Below are 16,855 nucleotides of genomic sequence, written 5' to 3'. Positions count from 1 at the left end.
AGAACGGAATTTCGCCTTAGTTGCGAATAAAATGGTCGATTCTACTTAGTTTTTGAAATATTTTCTTTTCACATTTTATTTTTAATTTATTACACAAATAATAATCTTAGAAAAGTAGGACTTTCACACAACTAATAAAATCTACACTGACAGATTGGAAAAGCTAAAATAAATAAATTTTTAAACTAAAAATTAACAATTGGCGAATTCTGCAATTTTGACACTTCTACGTAAATATTTTTTTTATTCCATAATCAAGACTGATACAAAGTTGTTTAAAATTAAAAAATAGTTTAATATAGAATTAGAGTACACATATTTTAAAAAATTAAAAGTTCAAAAACTGACAAAAGAACTTTTACGCTTAGAAACTAAAAAACCAAAATAATTAAATAACTATAGAACTGGAAATGAGAAACTAATAAATTCAAAGATTAGATTCTGATTAAAAAAGCAGTACACTATTATAATTAACCCATTTCTACAGTGCGTCTTCATTTTACGAGTAACGAAATAAAAAATGGTCTTATTTAAATAAAAGTGAAGACAAAAAAACTGCATGTAATACACTGCACAGAACATTGAAATTTAGTATTAGAAATTTTATTGAAAACAATACCAGCAAATAAAATTTTAAACAATTTGCTTTGTTCTCTAAGTTTCTAAACCTTTGTGTACAATTTTATAGAAAAATAAATTAGAACTATATTTTATGCTCTCCATACGGGTGTGCGTTTTTTTTTTTTTGGTTAAACTGTTGTTCAACTAAACACACTAGACTTAGTAAAAGAGGTATTTAGTCAAAAATTAGTTTAAATAAAAAAGAAAATGTATAATTTTAACATTATTTCAAAATACAAATTTGACAAAACCGTATTTTTGGCTTTAAAATATATCATAACTTCGAAGCTTAAAAGTAAGAATTAGAAAAAAGGCAAAAAGTACGCAACTTAAGAATTATGTAATTGAGAAAAGATGTTACATGATGTTAATTCAATTTTTTTAGGATTGAGTTTTTAATAAAATCAGGTACTGATGTCAAAAAAACACTATTTTACGAGAAAAGTTTGTTGCAATACGGTTTCCGCAAGAAATATTTTGCAATTTCTTTCTTTCATTTCCATTCAAATATAATTTACTACACGAAAGTGAATTGTTTGATTAATAATCGAAATTAATAGTCATTCAGTGAACACTTACAATTACTGTAACATTACGTCAATTTTAATGATAAAATGAGTACTAGAAAGTCGGTAGTACCTTTGCAATACCCAATAAATTTCTACGACAAGTATTAATTAATATGTAATGTTATAATTCATAAATCATACTTGTACTACTATTTTTGTAAACTCGAGAGTACTGGATTGGAACCTCTGCTGCAAGTACCTAAATGTCATAGCAGCTGTAATATTACAATTTCACACTGCAAATAATCCAATTACTGTTACTAACAACTAATAATTTACTGAAAACTAAAAATGTAACTCTGTTTACTGTCGAGTAAAGAAAGGTACGACTTTTTCTAAATTGTAAATAAGCAATAAAGACTGACACTTCACTTAGTACCATAGGTGTAAAATTTACGAGTTATCTCAGAGAAAAGAATGCAATAAAAATAATATTCTGGAAGGTATTTATAAGAGTATTGCCTTGTGTGTTATCTTTAATTATGGTACTACTGAGCTAAATATTGAAAATTCTTTGAGTACCACTAGTTCCCTAGAGAAATTTACCGTAAACATTAAAAGTACCACTTTATTTCAGTTTATGTATTTCAGCGTAATCTATTGTGCGTCTAATTAATTAAACAAAGACGGTACTACCTCAGTACTAACGGTGTTGTAGTAAAGACCCCAAATCTAATTAGTATTAAATTTGCAAAGTACCCATGTAGAACAAATCAAGATCCTCCTACACCACATATCACTGAAATTAGACGAGTGGTACCGCTCCAAGTAGGCCGCAGAACCGCTCATTATCCATTTTTATTATACCTTATCCACTGGTTTTAGACTCAAATTATTCCTGGGATAAACCTCGATTCTCAGCACCTCCTCCCCAACCCTGAGATTTTCCGGTACTCTCACGAACCTGAGGTACTCCCCTGGCGGATAGAACTGGCATCCTGGAAACAATGAAAAATTAATTAGACTCAAATGATAGCATCGCTTTGCGTGCGCGCAATTAAGATCAAACGCCGTCGTTCCAGATTCTTAGATGCATTTTCTCTTTCCGTTTCACAAAAAGAACGAAAGCGCTTTGACGGATTGATTGTGTTGAGCACGTTTGGTACTTGACCTTGCAAGTAGTGATGCTGGTCGCAGTCCAATTAGCTTATTTGTTTTTGCTTAGCGAGATGGTACCACTGCATTTTGTTGTTGGTTTTAGTGCTTTTTGTGAATTTGTCACGGTTATGTTTCATAATTACGTGACCTTTCTTTGTCGCTCAAGCAGTACCTTGGTTTCACTCTCCTCGTTCCCACAATGACTTTCAAATCTTACCCTTAATTAATAAAACTTAGGCTGGGTTTATAATTTAACTCAATTTTTTTTTATTTACTGTTCGGGCAAGAAATTAGAAGCCAAAGCCACTAACTCAGTTTAATTAATTTTAAGATTATGCTAATGCTCAATTTATTTTCTTTTGCTTTTCCAGCGATTAACTGTTGAGGTGTTAATCATCGAACGACAGCTAACTCCTCCCCAAAAGTTGTCGAAAATTTTTTATTAACTCAGCTTTTGCCAAGTCATTCCGCTAGAAAAATTTTCTTCATTCAGTACTAATGTGCGTGCCCCAATTACACAGCCAAATAAATGACCATCTGTCTTAAAATAATTACAAGCCGCATAAATTTTTCTAACGGTCAGCAAAGAACCTTCTTACCCATATTCTTCCGATAGTTAATAATGATGGTCAACAACCTGGTTTAAAAAATCTTACGTAATCGGAAATGTGGTGACATTTGAGGTTTTGAGGCAAAATTGGTGATGGATGAGGAAGCAAATTGAGACGTTTGATAAGCGAGGAATGCTGAACGAGTTTTTGGTCGTTTCGTTAAAAAGCTGCGAAACTTGTCGGTTCTATTTCATTTCAATTATTTATGCATTTTTAGAACTAGTTTTTGAACGGAAAAAGGACGAAGCTTCTGCAAGAAAAGCTCATGGACTGAAACAATGGGTGTGTTTTGTTGGCTTTACATAACAAAGCAAACCAGGAGTTCAAACAGTCATTTTTATTTGTCCATTTCCTTGTATGTTGGAGGTGACAGATTTATTGGTGTTGAAGTACCACAGCTGAATTTTAATTTTTGACAAATATACTTAAATCGGTAGATTGGTTTCGTTTTAAACTGAAGAATATTGAAATTTCATACAACTTTTCGCATATTTGAGCAGTTTTATAATCGGTTTTAAATATGGGTTTAGACTTAGAAATTAATATTCAGTTTATTACAGTCTGAATTCGTGATTACTTTGATGCATTAAAAATGAAAAAAAATATATGTTTTTCTATCAGTAGAGGGTAATTAACTATATAGAACTGATTACGTAAGTATGCAAAATTTCAATTCATTCGGATAGCAGTAACTTTTTGAATTCTGAGATTGAAGTTGAGTTAAATTTTTTGAAATTTTGATTATCATGACATTGTTTTTACTGTTTTTACTCAATTAATTGATTTTTTTCTCATTTGTCTGTATTTTTAGTTTTCTTTTCTTTTTACAGAAATGTCATCTTAATTATTAAGAAATGTGTAATGTTCTGAATAACAAAAATAAATAAACAAAGTAAATTAATTCCATAGTATCAATCGAAAACAAACGATGCTTAAATGATGCTTTATGCAAAAAAAAAAATTTAAAAAATTTAAAACTTTTATTTAAAAGATGCATTAAAAATGAAAAAAAAAATTTTTTATCAGAGTATCTTTGCTTACAAGTTAGGATTATACCAATCTATGAAAAGGGTAATTAACTATATAGAATTGCATTGCCACGCCGATTACGTAAGTATGCAAAATTTCAATTCATTCGGATATCACAAACTCTTAGAATTCTGGAATTAAAGTTGAGTCAAATTTTTTGAAACTTTTATTACAATGACACTGTTTAGTTGAAAAACTGAATTTTTATATTGTTAATTTAAAGCTGTAGTTATGAGATTAAGAAATATATATATTGTTAAAAATATATATTATATTAATTTCTTATTCTAAAGTTTTTCATTCATAAAAACCAATCTCAACTCTGCTTGAAATTAAAATGGAACTAAAGCAGAGTTGAAATTTGTTCTAATGGATTCAAGTTTTTAATTTTTAACTGAGTTATAGGTACTATATGGCCCAAATTTTAGACTTCTAGGTACATAATACTCAATTAATTTTTTTTCTTGTTTTTCTGTATTTTTGTTTTTCTTTTTTTTACTGAAATGTTATCTTAGTTAATAATATTCTGAATAACAAAAATAAGGAAATAAAGTAAATTAATCTCATAGTGTCAATCGAAAACAATCGATACTTAATTAATGCTTTATTCCAAAAAAATATTTAACAAAATATTAAAAACAAAAAAACTTTTATTTAAAAATGAAAAAAATTATGATTTTCTATAAGTGGAGAAAATTTTTGCTTAGATGTTAAAATTCTAACAATCTATAAAAGAAGGTTATTAACTATATAGAATTGCATTGTCACGCAGATTACGTAAGTATGCAAAATTTCAATTCATTCGGATAGCAGAAACTTTTAGAATTCTGAGTTTGAAATTGAGTCAATTTTTTTTGAAATTTTAATCACAGTGACACTGTTTTTAGTTAAAAACTGAATTTTTATATTGATATTTGAAGGTATGGCCAAAATTTTAAACTTACACACTCAATTAATTAATTTTTTTCTCATTTTTTTGTATTTTTATTTCTCTTTTCTTTTTACTAAAATGCCATCATAAACGTGTAATATTCTGAATAACAAAAATAAGGAAATAAAATGAAATTAATTCCATAAAACTATAAAAAGTAAAAGTACACATTTGAAACATAAATCAGACAGAATAAAATCCAAATTTGCGGAACATTAATATTAAAGAACTAGAAATTTTGTTAAGAAATTTTTATATAATTTGTTATGAGTTATGATATCTGCCATTTAAAAAATATGTTTGTCCATTTCGTTGCAAAACTTGGACCTAATGAACGCTAAACAAACTCTCTGAACCAAAATAATTAATTTAATACATTGTTAAGCAAGTAGTACATGTTAAGTCGAAGGAAAGTCTAATTCCTAACATTTGACTTTACAAAATTTGTGCAACATCCTCTCCGCCAAAAATTGGAAAAAATTTGCATTTTACGCAACAGGTGGATCGCATTCTCGGTCACAATCACCCAAAAAACAATAAACTTCCTTTGGGAGTCAGGAAATTGTGGCACAACATTTTCCTGCTTTAATATCTGTATCAAAACAGATGAGAGTAAAAGTCGATCGGAGATATTCATCAACCAAATCAATATTTATTGACTTTCAGTTGCAATTACCTTCGGATTCCGGAACTAATGCTAGGCTTTTTTCGCGTAATGAAATTATTGTTTCCTTCCAGAATCATAATAACGTGTAAATACAGGTTAGTTATATAAATATAACGACCGTTAGATTATTTTTCTTGCCTTGCCGTCGGCGATGACGGTAATTTTACATTTCAACTCTCTCAATGAACAATTGTTGCAAGTTTTTGCGAAAAATTTCAATTTATTGCCGTTATAAATAGTGACATGAGTGTAATTAAGTTAAGAATAAAATTATTTAAATGAGCTGGGGTTTCATTGAACGGGGAATGATAAATCAGATTACTATCTAATTTATCTATCAGGTGGAAAGAATACGCTCATTAGCCTAGATTTAATGCGAGAAAAATTACATCGGTAGCTGTAAAGCAATAATATGGAGAAAATGGATGGTGACATTCGGTTTCAACGGCGTTTTATTGCACTGATAAATGGGAATGCTAAAGTATCTAATTTCAACATTTCGAATTCCGTGCTGCAACTAGTATTTCAGCTAAAATTTATCTTTTTTTAATTATCCAAGTTATTTGACTTTCTCGCGTGTGCGTTTGTAGGAACAAAATTCCACAATAAAACACACTTTATTTCACTGTTATGCGTGTGATAAAGATCTTATTACGCCACGCATGCAACAAAATATATTATTACGTCTTGGGGAGAGTAGGATAAGTGTGATTTCTTCCACGGTCGTGGATAGAATTGTTTTATACAGTGCGTCCAAAAAATCTTTAGATCAACTCTTGCTGTGAAAATTTAGATTGACAGATTTTTATTGAGAACATACGTTTAAAATTTCACAGCAAGAGTTGATCTCAAGACTTTTTGAACGCACTGTACAATTGTTGCGGTTTGGAGTAACCACCGTTTAATTAAATGCACCTTAAACACCGCCGAAGAGAAATTATAATTTGAAATTGCTTCTCGCCGTAAATCGTGTGTAACCTGTCAAAAGTTCGATTCAAATTCAAATTTCGTGAAACCGTTCGATTCAAATTTATGTGACAAACTTTAATAACCTCAATACGTTACGATCTCAGTTTTTTAACTTTACGTAAAGTCATAACAGGAAACCTTAATAACAACCTTAACGCAAAATACATCCGGCAACGGCAGCAATTTAACTTTCGCTGCATTTTCCTCCAATACCCGATATAAATAATAATTATTGCAAAATTAATTTTACTCAATCTTGTGCAGTGTTATTTCACAGCGAAAGCTTTCAGCGATAGAATCTTCGAATTGTGAAAACGAAACTGTTCTAATTCGATGTTCTGGTCCATTTAGTTCAGATGGTGATTTTTTCGACCGGATAAATTAGCATACTTTCGTCTGATTGATTGTTTTAACATTGCGATTTGTTGGATTTGACCTTAATACATAAGTGATACAATTCAGATGATGTTATTTGCAGGTGAAAATGAGGATTGATTTGACGCGCAGTAGGACATAAAGTAATTATTTTTAGTCCAGGTTTGTTTGTAGTCATTTGCAATGGAGCGTGGACGAGTAATGAAAATAATGATAAGTTTGAAGACGAGAAAATTATTTTAAAGTTAGGTTTTTGCATGTTTTGCTAATCACTTAACCGAATGGCGCCTTAAGCACGGATTTATAAGACGACCTCTAATTTATTACTGCAATTTTGTATCATACCTATAGATTAAATATAGCTATTAGTTGTTCCAAAACTATAAAAACGCCATTGTCGCATTTTACCGAATTATATATTTTTTTTAAACAAAATTGATAAAATTGTAAACAGCTTTTGAGAGCTATTTTGAGAGAAAATGCAACGTTGGCGTTTTTATAGTTCTGAAACAGCTAATAACTCAAAAAAAAACATATTTTTTTATTTTTTTGATATACAAAATTTTTAAATTTTGAAATTTCTGAATTATTGCTATGACGTTTTTACTATGCGATAGATCGACTTAAAGTCCAAAAATTAAAAATATTTCTATTGTGCACAGGGTGTTGTATACAGCGTGGTGAACCAAAGTTAATTTTTTTTTAAATGGAACACCCTATATATTTTTGCATAATTTGATTTTACGCAAACAATAATGTAACTTTATATAAACCTTTATAGATCTATTTCTCTTAGTTTTGGAATTGTTTAATTTTTCTTAATAAAAAAGAGCAATTTTGGAAAAATCACTGCAAAGTGGGCTATGAATATTTTCCGAAAAATTTGATACAGAAACAGTCAGAATACCCTGTATTTTTAGCAATTGTCGATTTTTACTTAAAACACGCAGATAGTGTACAGGGTGTGTCAAAACGCAAAAAGTTTAATCACTCATTTTTTTAATGGAACACCATGAATTTTTTTACACGTATTGATAGCAATTTTCATAAGCTTTCTAATAATATGCGGTTTGTAGTGCAAATTTAAAATAATTCATAAAATGTTCAACTTTTTTTTTCTTTTTTTATTATTTTATTATTAATTTTTAATGAGCAAAATTTATTTATGTATCAAATAATAATTAGATTACTAATGTAACTAATCACATTAGTACATATCAAAAAATAAATTATTTGACTTATCAGATTCTATAGGATAACAAATTTTCTAGTAATAAATTCATTTTTTTGAAAGATTAAAAAAAATATTTTAAATTTGTGATGCAAACCCCATACCGTTAAAAAACTTATCAAAAATACACGAAAAAAATACAGGGTGGTACATTTGAAAAAAATTATTCAACTTTGAGTGTGCCAAAGTTATTCAACTTTGGCACACTCTGTATATTATTTGCGTGCTTTAACTGAAAGTCGTCTATTTGCTAAAACTACAAGAAATTCTAAATTTTTCTGTTGCAAATTTGCCGGATAACGTTCATAGGCGACTTGGTAATGATTTTTCAAAAATTGGTCTTTTTTATAACGAAAAACTGAATACTTTCAAAACGAAAAAAGATAGGTCTATAATAGTGTAAATAAACTTGCATTATTTTTTTGCGTAGATTCCAAATATGCAAAAATATGTAATTAAAAAAAAATATAACTTTGGTTCACCACCCTGTATACAACACCCTGTGCATAATAAAAATATATTTAGTTTGTCGACTTTAGGTCGATCTATCAGATAAGATAATAAAAACAGCGTAGCAATTTTTCAATTCCCAAAAAAATTATAGACCGATTATACATCTCTGAGTCACCCTGTATGTAAACACTTAAAAAAGAAAAAAATCTTCTGATTTAATAATTTACGATAAACGAAAATTTTGGAAACGTGTTTTAGTAGATATGTTTTTTTAAATTTCTTTGATAAAAACTGACTTAGAAATCTTCAGCTTCCTACGCAGTAACATAGTTATAAATTAGCACTGATTTTTTTTAATCCATAAATGGTAATTCAACACCTGTTACTTTTTTCAGGCTATTCTACATAAACTTTGTATAATAGAATTAGCTTATATCTTATCTATTTGTCAAATTTCACTAATTTTCAGGAAATTAATTGCCTGGAATTTAAAAAAAGTAAAAAAACGTACAAATCTTTAGCTGTAAATTATTCGATAACGACCCGACGTGAGGCGTAAATTTTTCCGAATTTTGAATTTCAAAAAAACGACAAAATATAAACTAAACATGGGATCTGTAGGGAAATAAGGTAAGTAAGGTAAGAAATAATAAAGTTTAATCGTTTTCTTGAATTTCAAAAAAACCACAAAATATAAACTAAACATGGGATCTGTAGGGACATAAGGTAAGTAAGGTAAGGAATAATAAAGTTTAATCGTTTTTTTTTTCAAAAATGACTCGTTTTCACTTTATTCAAATTTTTGTGACTTCGTGGCACAAGACAGAGGTAATTTTTTGTGATGAAACGCATGTAACCAATCTTCACTCAGAATAGCAGAATCTTGAACAGTTACTCGATTACAGCATTCTTGAGATTAGTAATAAATTAGTATGCCTTGCCAGTACCACAGTAACCAACATTATAATAATGTCTCTTTCAAACGTGCCGATACCAATTTTCGAATCGTAGGTGCAAATCCAAAGCACTGTAATCGGAGATTTTTCCATCCGTGAGCAAACGTCAGCTCTCACGACAGTATTGTTTCTAAACGTCGCCACTTTTCTCCTATTTCCTGTTATTGTTACGCGGAAAACTTATAAACTCGCGTCTCTTCCCCACAATTGTTTTGCAAAACTTATGCATCTTTGATTTGATATTCAAATTGTGTGAGCCACAGAGCGCCGTCTCCGGACCCTTCTTGTCCTGTGATTAATCACCGGAGTGGGTTAATGAACGTACTTGGTTTGTTTGAGAAGTGAACGTTTCAAAATTTTTCTCCACCGACTCGTTTCTGGACAAAAAAACCTTCAATTATGTGCATACATAATTGCAACGTATAGAAACCATAAAAACTAGCAAATAATTATAATTAATCGCGTGAAAGCATAAATCGCCGTTCCTACTTCACCGTAATTTATCCTCGATTTTTCCAGCGCGCTACCAAATGTTATTTTTGTGGCTTGACCTCCGAAGAGTGGTCATTGATAAATCGCGATTTATTGGTCATAAGGTGCTTAATAACTAACCGTATAGAAAGTTTGAGAAATTCGGATATTGATCGTGAGATAAGAGCCGAAATTAGAAAGGTTAAGGTCATGAGAAAGCAAATCTGCTACAGATTTGGCGTCCCGCAAGATGCACTTCGAGGGCCACTGTTGTTCCAGTCGCTGAACCCTGGCCTTCACCGCGCACTAGATTTTGACTCACCTTTGACCGAATGCAGAAGAGCAATCACCAGGAGTGTGATGCTTCGCAACATCATTTTCGACGCTTCATTTGAACCGGATTTTCGTCAAAAACCTGAAAAAAATCAAAATATGGTCATTTCCGGGTTCTGGTGTAGAAAGCAAAAAATTTTTTTTTCCTGTGTTTCCACACGTTTTCTCCAGACATGCAACGATATTGACCTTGCGGTTGCTGGAGGCGATGTTTTTTTCACGTTTTTAAATATCCTACAATGGTAAAAGTGTTACGAGCTTTACTGGACACATAGAGAAAATGAAAAGGTGTATGTTTTTTGAGAAAAAATGACATGTGTGCTACTTGAGAGTTAATTTGTTTTCGATAAAAAAATTTCTAATAAATAATTTGTTTGTGTACGAGGTGTCACTACGACGGAGCTTAATTCATAAAATTGGGTGTGAAAATTGATATATTATACAAATTTGCATTAATCGATTTATTCTCGGGGGCATAGAAAGTACGAAATTTAATATAAGAACGTCAAAATAAAAAAAACTTTTCGAATTTATCTAAACTTTTAATTTATTACTTATAACATTTATGGTAATCGAGAATGTAAAAAATATAACACATAAAAATATAATTTGTAAATTAAAGTAAAAAAAATTGTTAAAATAGTTTTAAAAATTTTGGGATTAAAATCATTCTTGAAAATCATTTGAATTTTTGTACTAAAAAAAAGCTTTTCAACACTGTTCAGTTGGGATTTATCTGCAAAATCACTGCCGCCAATTAACAAAAATCACCAAATTTATGCTGAAAAAATACTTTCACTACCACCATGTCATAAAATTTGATTTAAAATTTTCCAACAGTGTTAGATGGTTTAAAATGTAAAATTATGTACTTAACAGCTTGAAAAAAGCAAAGATATCACAATTCTATCAAAATTTGGTGATTCTTACGTCTTACTTTAAACAAAATTGTTCGATATGTGTTTCTGAAAAAGCTCTGAAAAAGCGATTTTCAACTTTGTTTAACAAAATGTAGTAAAAATTTGGTTTAAAAAATGACTTAAAGTATGGGCTTACAGTAGAATAGACAGAAACATCGTCAATTAATACCTAATTTAGTAATTTTTGATTAATTTTTCGACTTGTTTTTATTGAAATTTTACAATTAGCGTTTCTGATTGGAAAATGTTTTAAAAAACTCAAAAAAACAAACTCAATGTAATTATCGAATAATTTTTGTGACTACTTAATTAAATTTGACAGAGATTAAAAAAACAAATAAAAAATAAGTGAAAAAATATTATAAAAAATTAAAAAATAACAATGTTTTTTGCAAAATGTTGTTTCTAAAAGAGCTAAAAAAAAATAAATTAACCAAAGTAAGATAAGACAGTATCAGTTTCGTTATTTTTTTTAACATGCGAAAAAATTACGTTAATTGTTGCCGATTTTTCAGCTTATTGTTAAAAAAGTTTTTACACAAAAACTACTTAAAAAGATCTTAAACCGAAAGAAACATTCAAATTAACCAAAACACCAGTAATTTATGTTTTTTTTTGATAAGATTTTTTAAAATTATTGAAATTTAGTTTCCAAAATAAGTTAAATTAAACAGGACATGTCAAAATATAAATTTTTATCTGTCTTAGTACAATTCAGCCACTTGTAGCCAAATTTTTTAAATAAAATTTTCGAGACTTTTTGAAAAAACGTAACATATTGTTATTTTTAAAATAGCAAAAATAATCGTTTCAGGTCTAACGTTTTCGATTTTTTAAGTGCTTTTAAGTACACTTTGCGATTTAATTGCATTTTTACTTCAAAACACTTCAAGAAAAAAACACTTATTTTCCACAAAATTTTAAGACTGCTTTTTTTTGAAAGTCTGATCAAAATTGACCTCAATCAAGAAAAACAACTAAAGAACCAAAATAAAATAAATTTTTAAATTAACTTTGTTTTAACAAATTTTTTCTATAACTTAGTTCTTACAAAAAATCGTCAAAAAAACGACGTATTTTAATAATTTGATGGATTTTTAGTGTGTTTTTAAGAAACATTTAAAGTTTTTGACAAAAACGTGTTAAATAGTCAAAATTTATTAATAATTGCTAATTATTATGGTAACAATACGTAATAAATTTTGTTTATCATTATATTTTTGGATTCGTGTTTTCATCTAGCATTGATGTCTCCATAAAATTTGTGAATTAAATGACAAATTAAATTCTTGCGAAAAAGTAGGTACACTTGTTATCACTTTATTTCATAAAATACAAAATTAAAACGTAATATTTACAATTGAATCTGTTGTTTTAATGCCTGATGTTTAAGTTCGGGTCTTAATCTAGCATTGACATCTCCAATCGAATACTGTTAAGAAAAGAAATGCTTTGTTTCTAACTCAATTTTTGGGTTTGTGTCTTCATTTTACATTAGTATTACCATAAAATTGAATAATTTATTTTGTTATTATTGTTATTGTTATTACTTTCTTAAATTGAATTCCGTTTTAATATTTTATTTCGTGTTTTAATCTGTCGTTGAAATCACCAAATTTTTGTGTTAATTTACTATTTGTCGATTTCTAACTCTAAAATTTAGCTTTTTTGTAACTGAAAATGAAGCGTTATAACAAAAAATTAAAAAATTGGCGTTATTTAATAATTGAGATGATTCACTTTGGGTACCTTCCTGCAGTTTTGCCAATTAAAACAATCGCATCGGAACAATCCACTCGACTTGGAAAATTTTTAAAAGCACACAAAATGACTTGCGAAATGTGTAGTACTTGTAGCAATTTACCCCATAGAAAAATTACCCGGAACATTCTATCTTACTGACCCGGAGCATTCATTCAACTGTACTTAAAATTATTACATAATGGTTCAATACCTAGCCATTGCCATTGCATAATTAATCAAAATTAGAATAATACATGGCGCGAATATTCGCAATAATAATTCTGGAATAGTTGGCGTGGGTTGGATTTTTGCGAAAAGCCAGTTTTACACCGGAACAAAAGCGCATTGTCCGAGTACGGTGTGCAATGAAATGCATATTCATTCTGATTGGTTTTTGATGCGAGTATAACGAAAGTGGATTTTATTTAAAAGACGTTTTCTTTGTTCATCAAAGTGGAAGAAGGGAAAATTTATGTATTAATTATTGTTAAATAAGAAAGGAAAGTGAGTCACGCTACAATTAAATAATGCTTTGTGTGCATTACACTGAAATTTTAGTTCAGGTATGATGATGAAAAAATATAATAGTGTCGATGGAAGTGCCGGCAATTGTTTGTAATTGTTGCAAAGTAAAAGTTGAAAATTAGGAAGAATTTGTAAAATATGACAAATTCCGACTAGCCTTTCACTCGAGATAGACATTTGCATTATGTCGAGAATTATAAATTTTAATTATTTATTTTTATAAATTGGTTCAGTGTCTCGTTTATTCTTACGTAAAGCGAGCGCAGAACAGTGAACTTTTTGTGTGGCTAATTAAAGCAATCACTATGCAATTATTTTACATAGATCAAAATATCGCTATAAATATTTCAGTACAGACCAAAAAAGCAGTCTGATTTGCATTCCTAGCCGTTTTAAACCAATTAATCTTCCACTTCTGGTAACACACCTCCAGAAGCAAACTTTTTTCAAAATTCTCGACCATAATTATAACACCTCGTGTAGAATTTCTGCCTTTAAGGCCTCTACCTACTGCCAACAACTGTTACCAATTTACAACCATACTGAAATATTAGATTATAATAAGCGTTATCACGCTGAAACGGTGTTTCAGAATTATTATATTAAACACACATTTTATTTGTTTAAAGGTTCAAAAATTTGTTATACCAGTACTTTCTATGTAGTCCAACTTTATTTGTTTATTTACTGTGCAGACAAAAAAAGAAGAACTAACGGCACAAATAATTTTTTTAACGACAAAATTGAACAAATAACAAGAAAAATCAAAAAATTACAACATAATTAAACAAAAAATGCACAAAAAAATTAAATACTACAGTGGAGCATTTTAACAACAGAACATAACGAAATGACGCCAGTATTATAACTTTGAGCAAAATTAATAAAACAACATGTAATGTAAATGCCGCAGTTATTAAAGAATACTAAAAATTATTTTGAATAAAACTTTTACATGCTAGTTAATGTATATTTTAACTATATCTATTTATATATTGTTGTCTTACTATGTCGTACATTATATTTTATCCTGCTTTACATTTTTTTTGACAAATACGTTGAATTGTTTTGGTTTATCTGAATATCAAAAAATAAAATTAAAGCAATTTTTTCTAAATTAAACTAAATTGCCACTTTTTTATACACCTATTAGTCTGTCACTCAAATATACAAACAGTTTATAAAGTAACGCATAAAATTCTTATTTTTGTTCTAGTTCATTATTCAAAAAATGCTCCAACAGGACGATTTTATTTTATTTAATGCTTTTATTTAAATAATTTATGTTGTCATTTTGTCGTTATTTCAGAATTTATTACGTCAATTTTTTAAATATTTTTAATATATATTATTCTTTTTTTTTGTTAAATACATAAAATTATTAAAAACTCTAATCAATAAAGTTACAATAAAAAAACCTCTCGATAATACAAAGTGCTAATCTTTCTGTTCTTGCCTTATTTTTCAAAAAGCCATGTTTTTTTTTTGTATTAAAATATCATGCTCACGTTTTAATCGCTAATCAATAAGAGTAGTTATATAGAATGATTTCTTACAAAAATAAAATTGAAAATTGTGTTTTTTAGTTTATTCTATTTATAATTTTTGATATCCCAAAATTAAAAAAAAAATTAAAATAGATTTTTTTTAATTTGTTGGAGATTTTTTTCAATATTTCAATACTGTACATTTTTTTAACAAAAATAAAATTTTTAATGTCAACATTTAGAAATCTTGAAACAACCAAACAAAAATTTTATGATTCAAATAACCAGAAGACCAAAATGTATTAGAAAAACGAAAAACTGTACTTAAATATCAACTTGAAATTTTTTAGTAACTACTACAAAACAAAAAATTAAAGAACCATTTTTCAAATTTACAATGTCAGTACCTAATCAGTAATCACTATAAGCTTTTCAAAAATTAAGCTACAAAAGCTTCAGAAATATTAAATTAAAAATATTTCTTAGACTAGCACCAATACAAAAAAAATTTGACAAACAATTCTTAATTAAAAAACTTTGACGCTTGACAAATCTATAGTATAAATAAGGAGATCAAAATAAAATATAATATTTTTTCTGCTATTAACACTTGTGTTAATTTTAATTTAAAATTAAATTTAATTAAAATTTTAATTGTATTTTTTGCCATTAATGATGAAAACCAATTACAGGATGACAAAACAGTCTAGTAAAAATTTTATTACTGCACTATTTAAAAAATGTCAGTATAATATTTTATAATTTAGTTACATTTTAAATACGAAAGCACACTGAAAAAATCACTCAATATACATATTGCTTATGAGTCTTATGACAATTTATAGCAAATATTTTTTTACGATTCGCTGTTTAAATTTTTTTTGGTTCTTATCTCTTTTTTGTGATTTTTCTAATTGTTTTCTGATTCGATTTTGTTTTTATTCTGCGTTTTTGTTTTTTGTTTCTTCATAATTCTTTCATCATAATTTTGAATTTAGGACCGTCTATTAAAGGATTCCCATGTTTCCAATAATTACGATTCGCTGTTTAAAATTAAATTTTTCTTTGGTTTTTATCTTTTCTTTGTGGTTTTTCTAATTTTTTTCGTGATTCGTTTTGTTTTTGTTCTGCGTTATTGTTTTTTGTTTCTTTATAATTTTTTCATCGCAGTTTTGAATTTTGAATTTAAAACAGTTTTGAAATAATTGTTTTGTTTGTCAATAATTACCATTCGCTGTTTAAAATAGAATTTTTCTTTGTTTTTTTATATTTTTTTTGTTATTTTTCTGATTTTTTTGTGATTCTTTTTGTTTATTTGTTCTGCGTTATGGTTTTTTGTGTCTTCATAATTTTGAATATTTAAGACCTATTACCTATTAAATGATTGTTTTTTTCAATAATTACATTTAGATACATATAATTAAACTTTTCAAAAGCAAAAATATCTAAAAAAAGGTGAAAATTTGTATTTCAATAAGAACAAATATTTGATTTGCTGATTTCCTCATAAGCTCTCCAATTTGTTTTAAACTACTTTCCTTTATAGATACTTTTCAAAATAATCGAAAAAAATAGTTATATTTCTTTTTTTTAAACTTGATAATAACTAGATAACTCATCTGGACAGCAGCTTGAAACTGACAACACCTGTCATCCTGACAGTAAATTTTGTCACTGTCAATGGATTTCAAAGTAAGCGACTACACCTTCCTCACAACTTACCGCAAACACTATGTGAAAAAACCGTTCATACCATCAATCCAACACCGAGTGAGACAAGAATTTGCAGACCCCATTGCAGCAGGTCAAAAACACTACTTATACCTTCAAAAAACCGACTTGACCCCACCGGACGAAGACGGAGAA

General features: G+C 28.4%; 1 protein-coding gene across 4 annotated transcripts in view; it reads right to left on the bottom strand.

The window, feature by feature from the left end:
- Cad89D (Cadherin 89D) overlaps nucleotides 1-16,855 on the bottom strand; it is a 42,346-nt gene that overhangs the window by 23,959 nt on the left and 1,532 nt on the right. For all 4 annotated transcript variants that reach the window (XM_015984048.2, XM_015984046.2, XM_015984047.2 and 1 more), the window contains exons 2-3: nucleotides 10,304-10,396; nucleotides 1,998-2,128 (exon numbers count right to left, since the gene is read on the bottom strand). In XM_015984048.2, coding sequence (XP_015839534.1) covers nucleotides 1,998-2,128; nucleotides 10,304-10,358 — 186 coding nt within the window. In that variant the 5' untranslated portion in view covers nucleotides 10,359-10,396. The remainder of the gene's footprint in view (nucleotides 1-1,997; nucleotides 2,129-10,303; nucleotides 10,397-16,855) is intronic.

Source organism: Tribolium castaneum, chromosome 7, assembly GCF_031307605.1.
Source record: "Tribolium castaneum strain GA2 chromosome 7, icTriCast1.1, whole genome shotgun sequence".
Taxonomy (NCBI): Eukaryota; Metazoa; Arthropoda; class Insecta; order Coleoptera; family Tenebrionidae; genus Tribolium; species Tribolium castaneum.
This window is presented reverse-complemented; position numbering and strand designations above follow the sequence as displayed.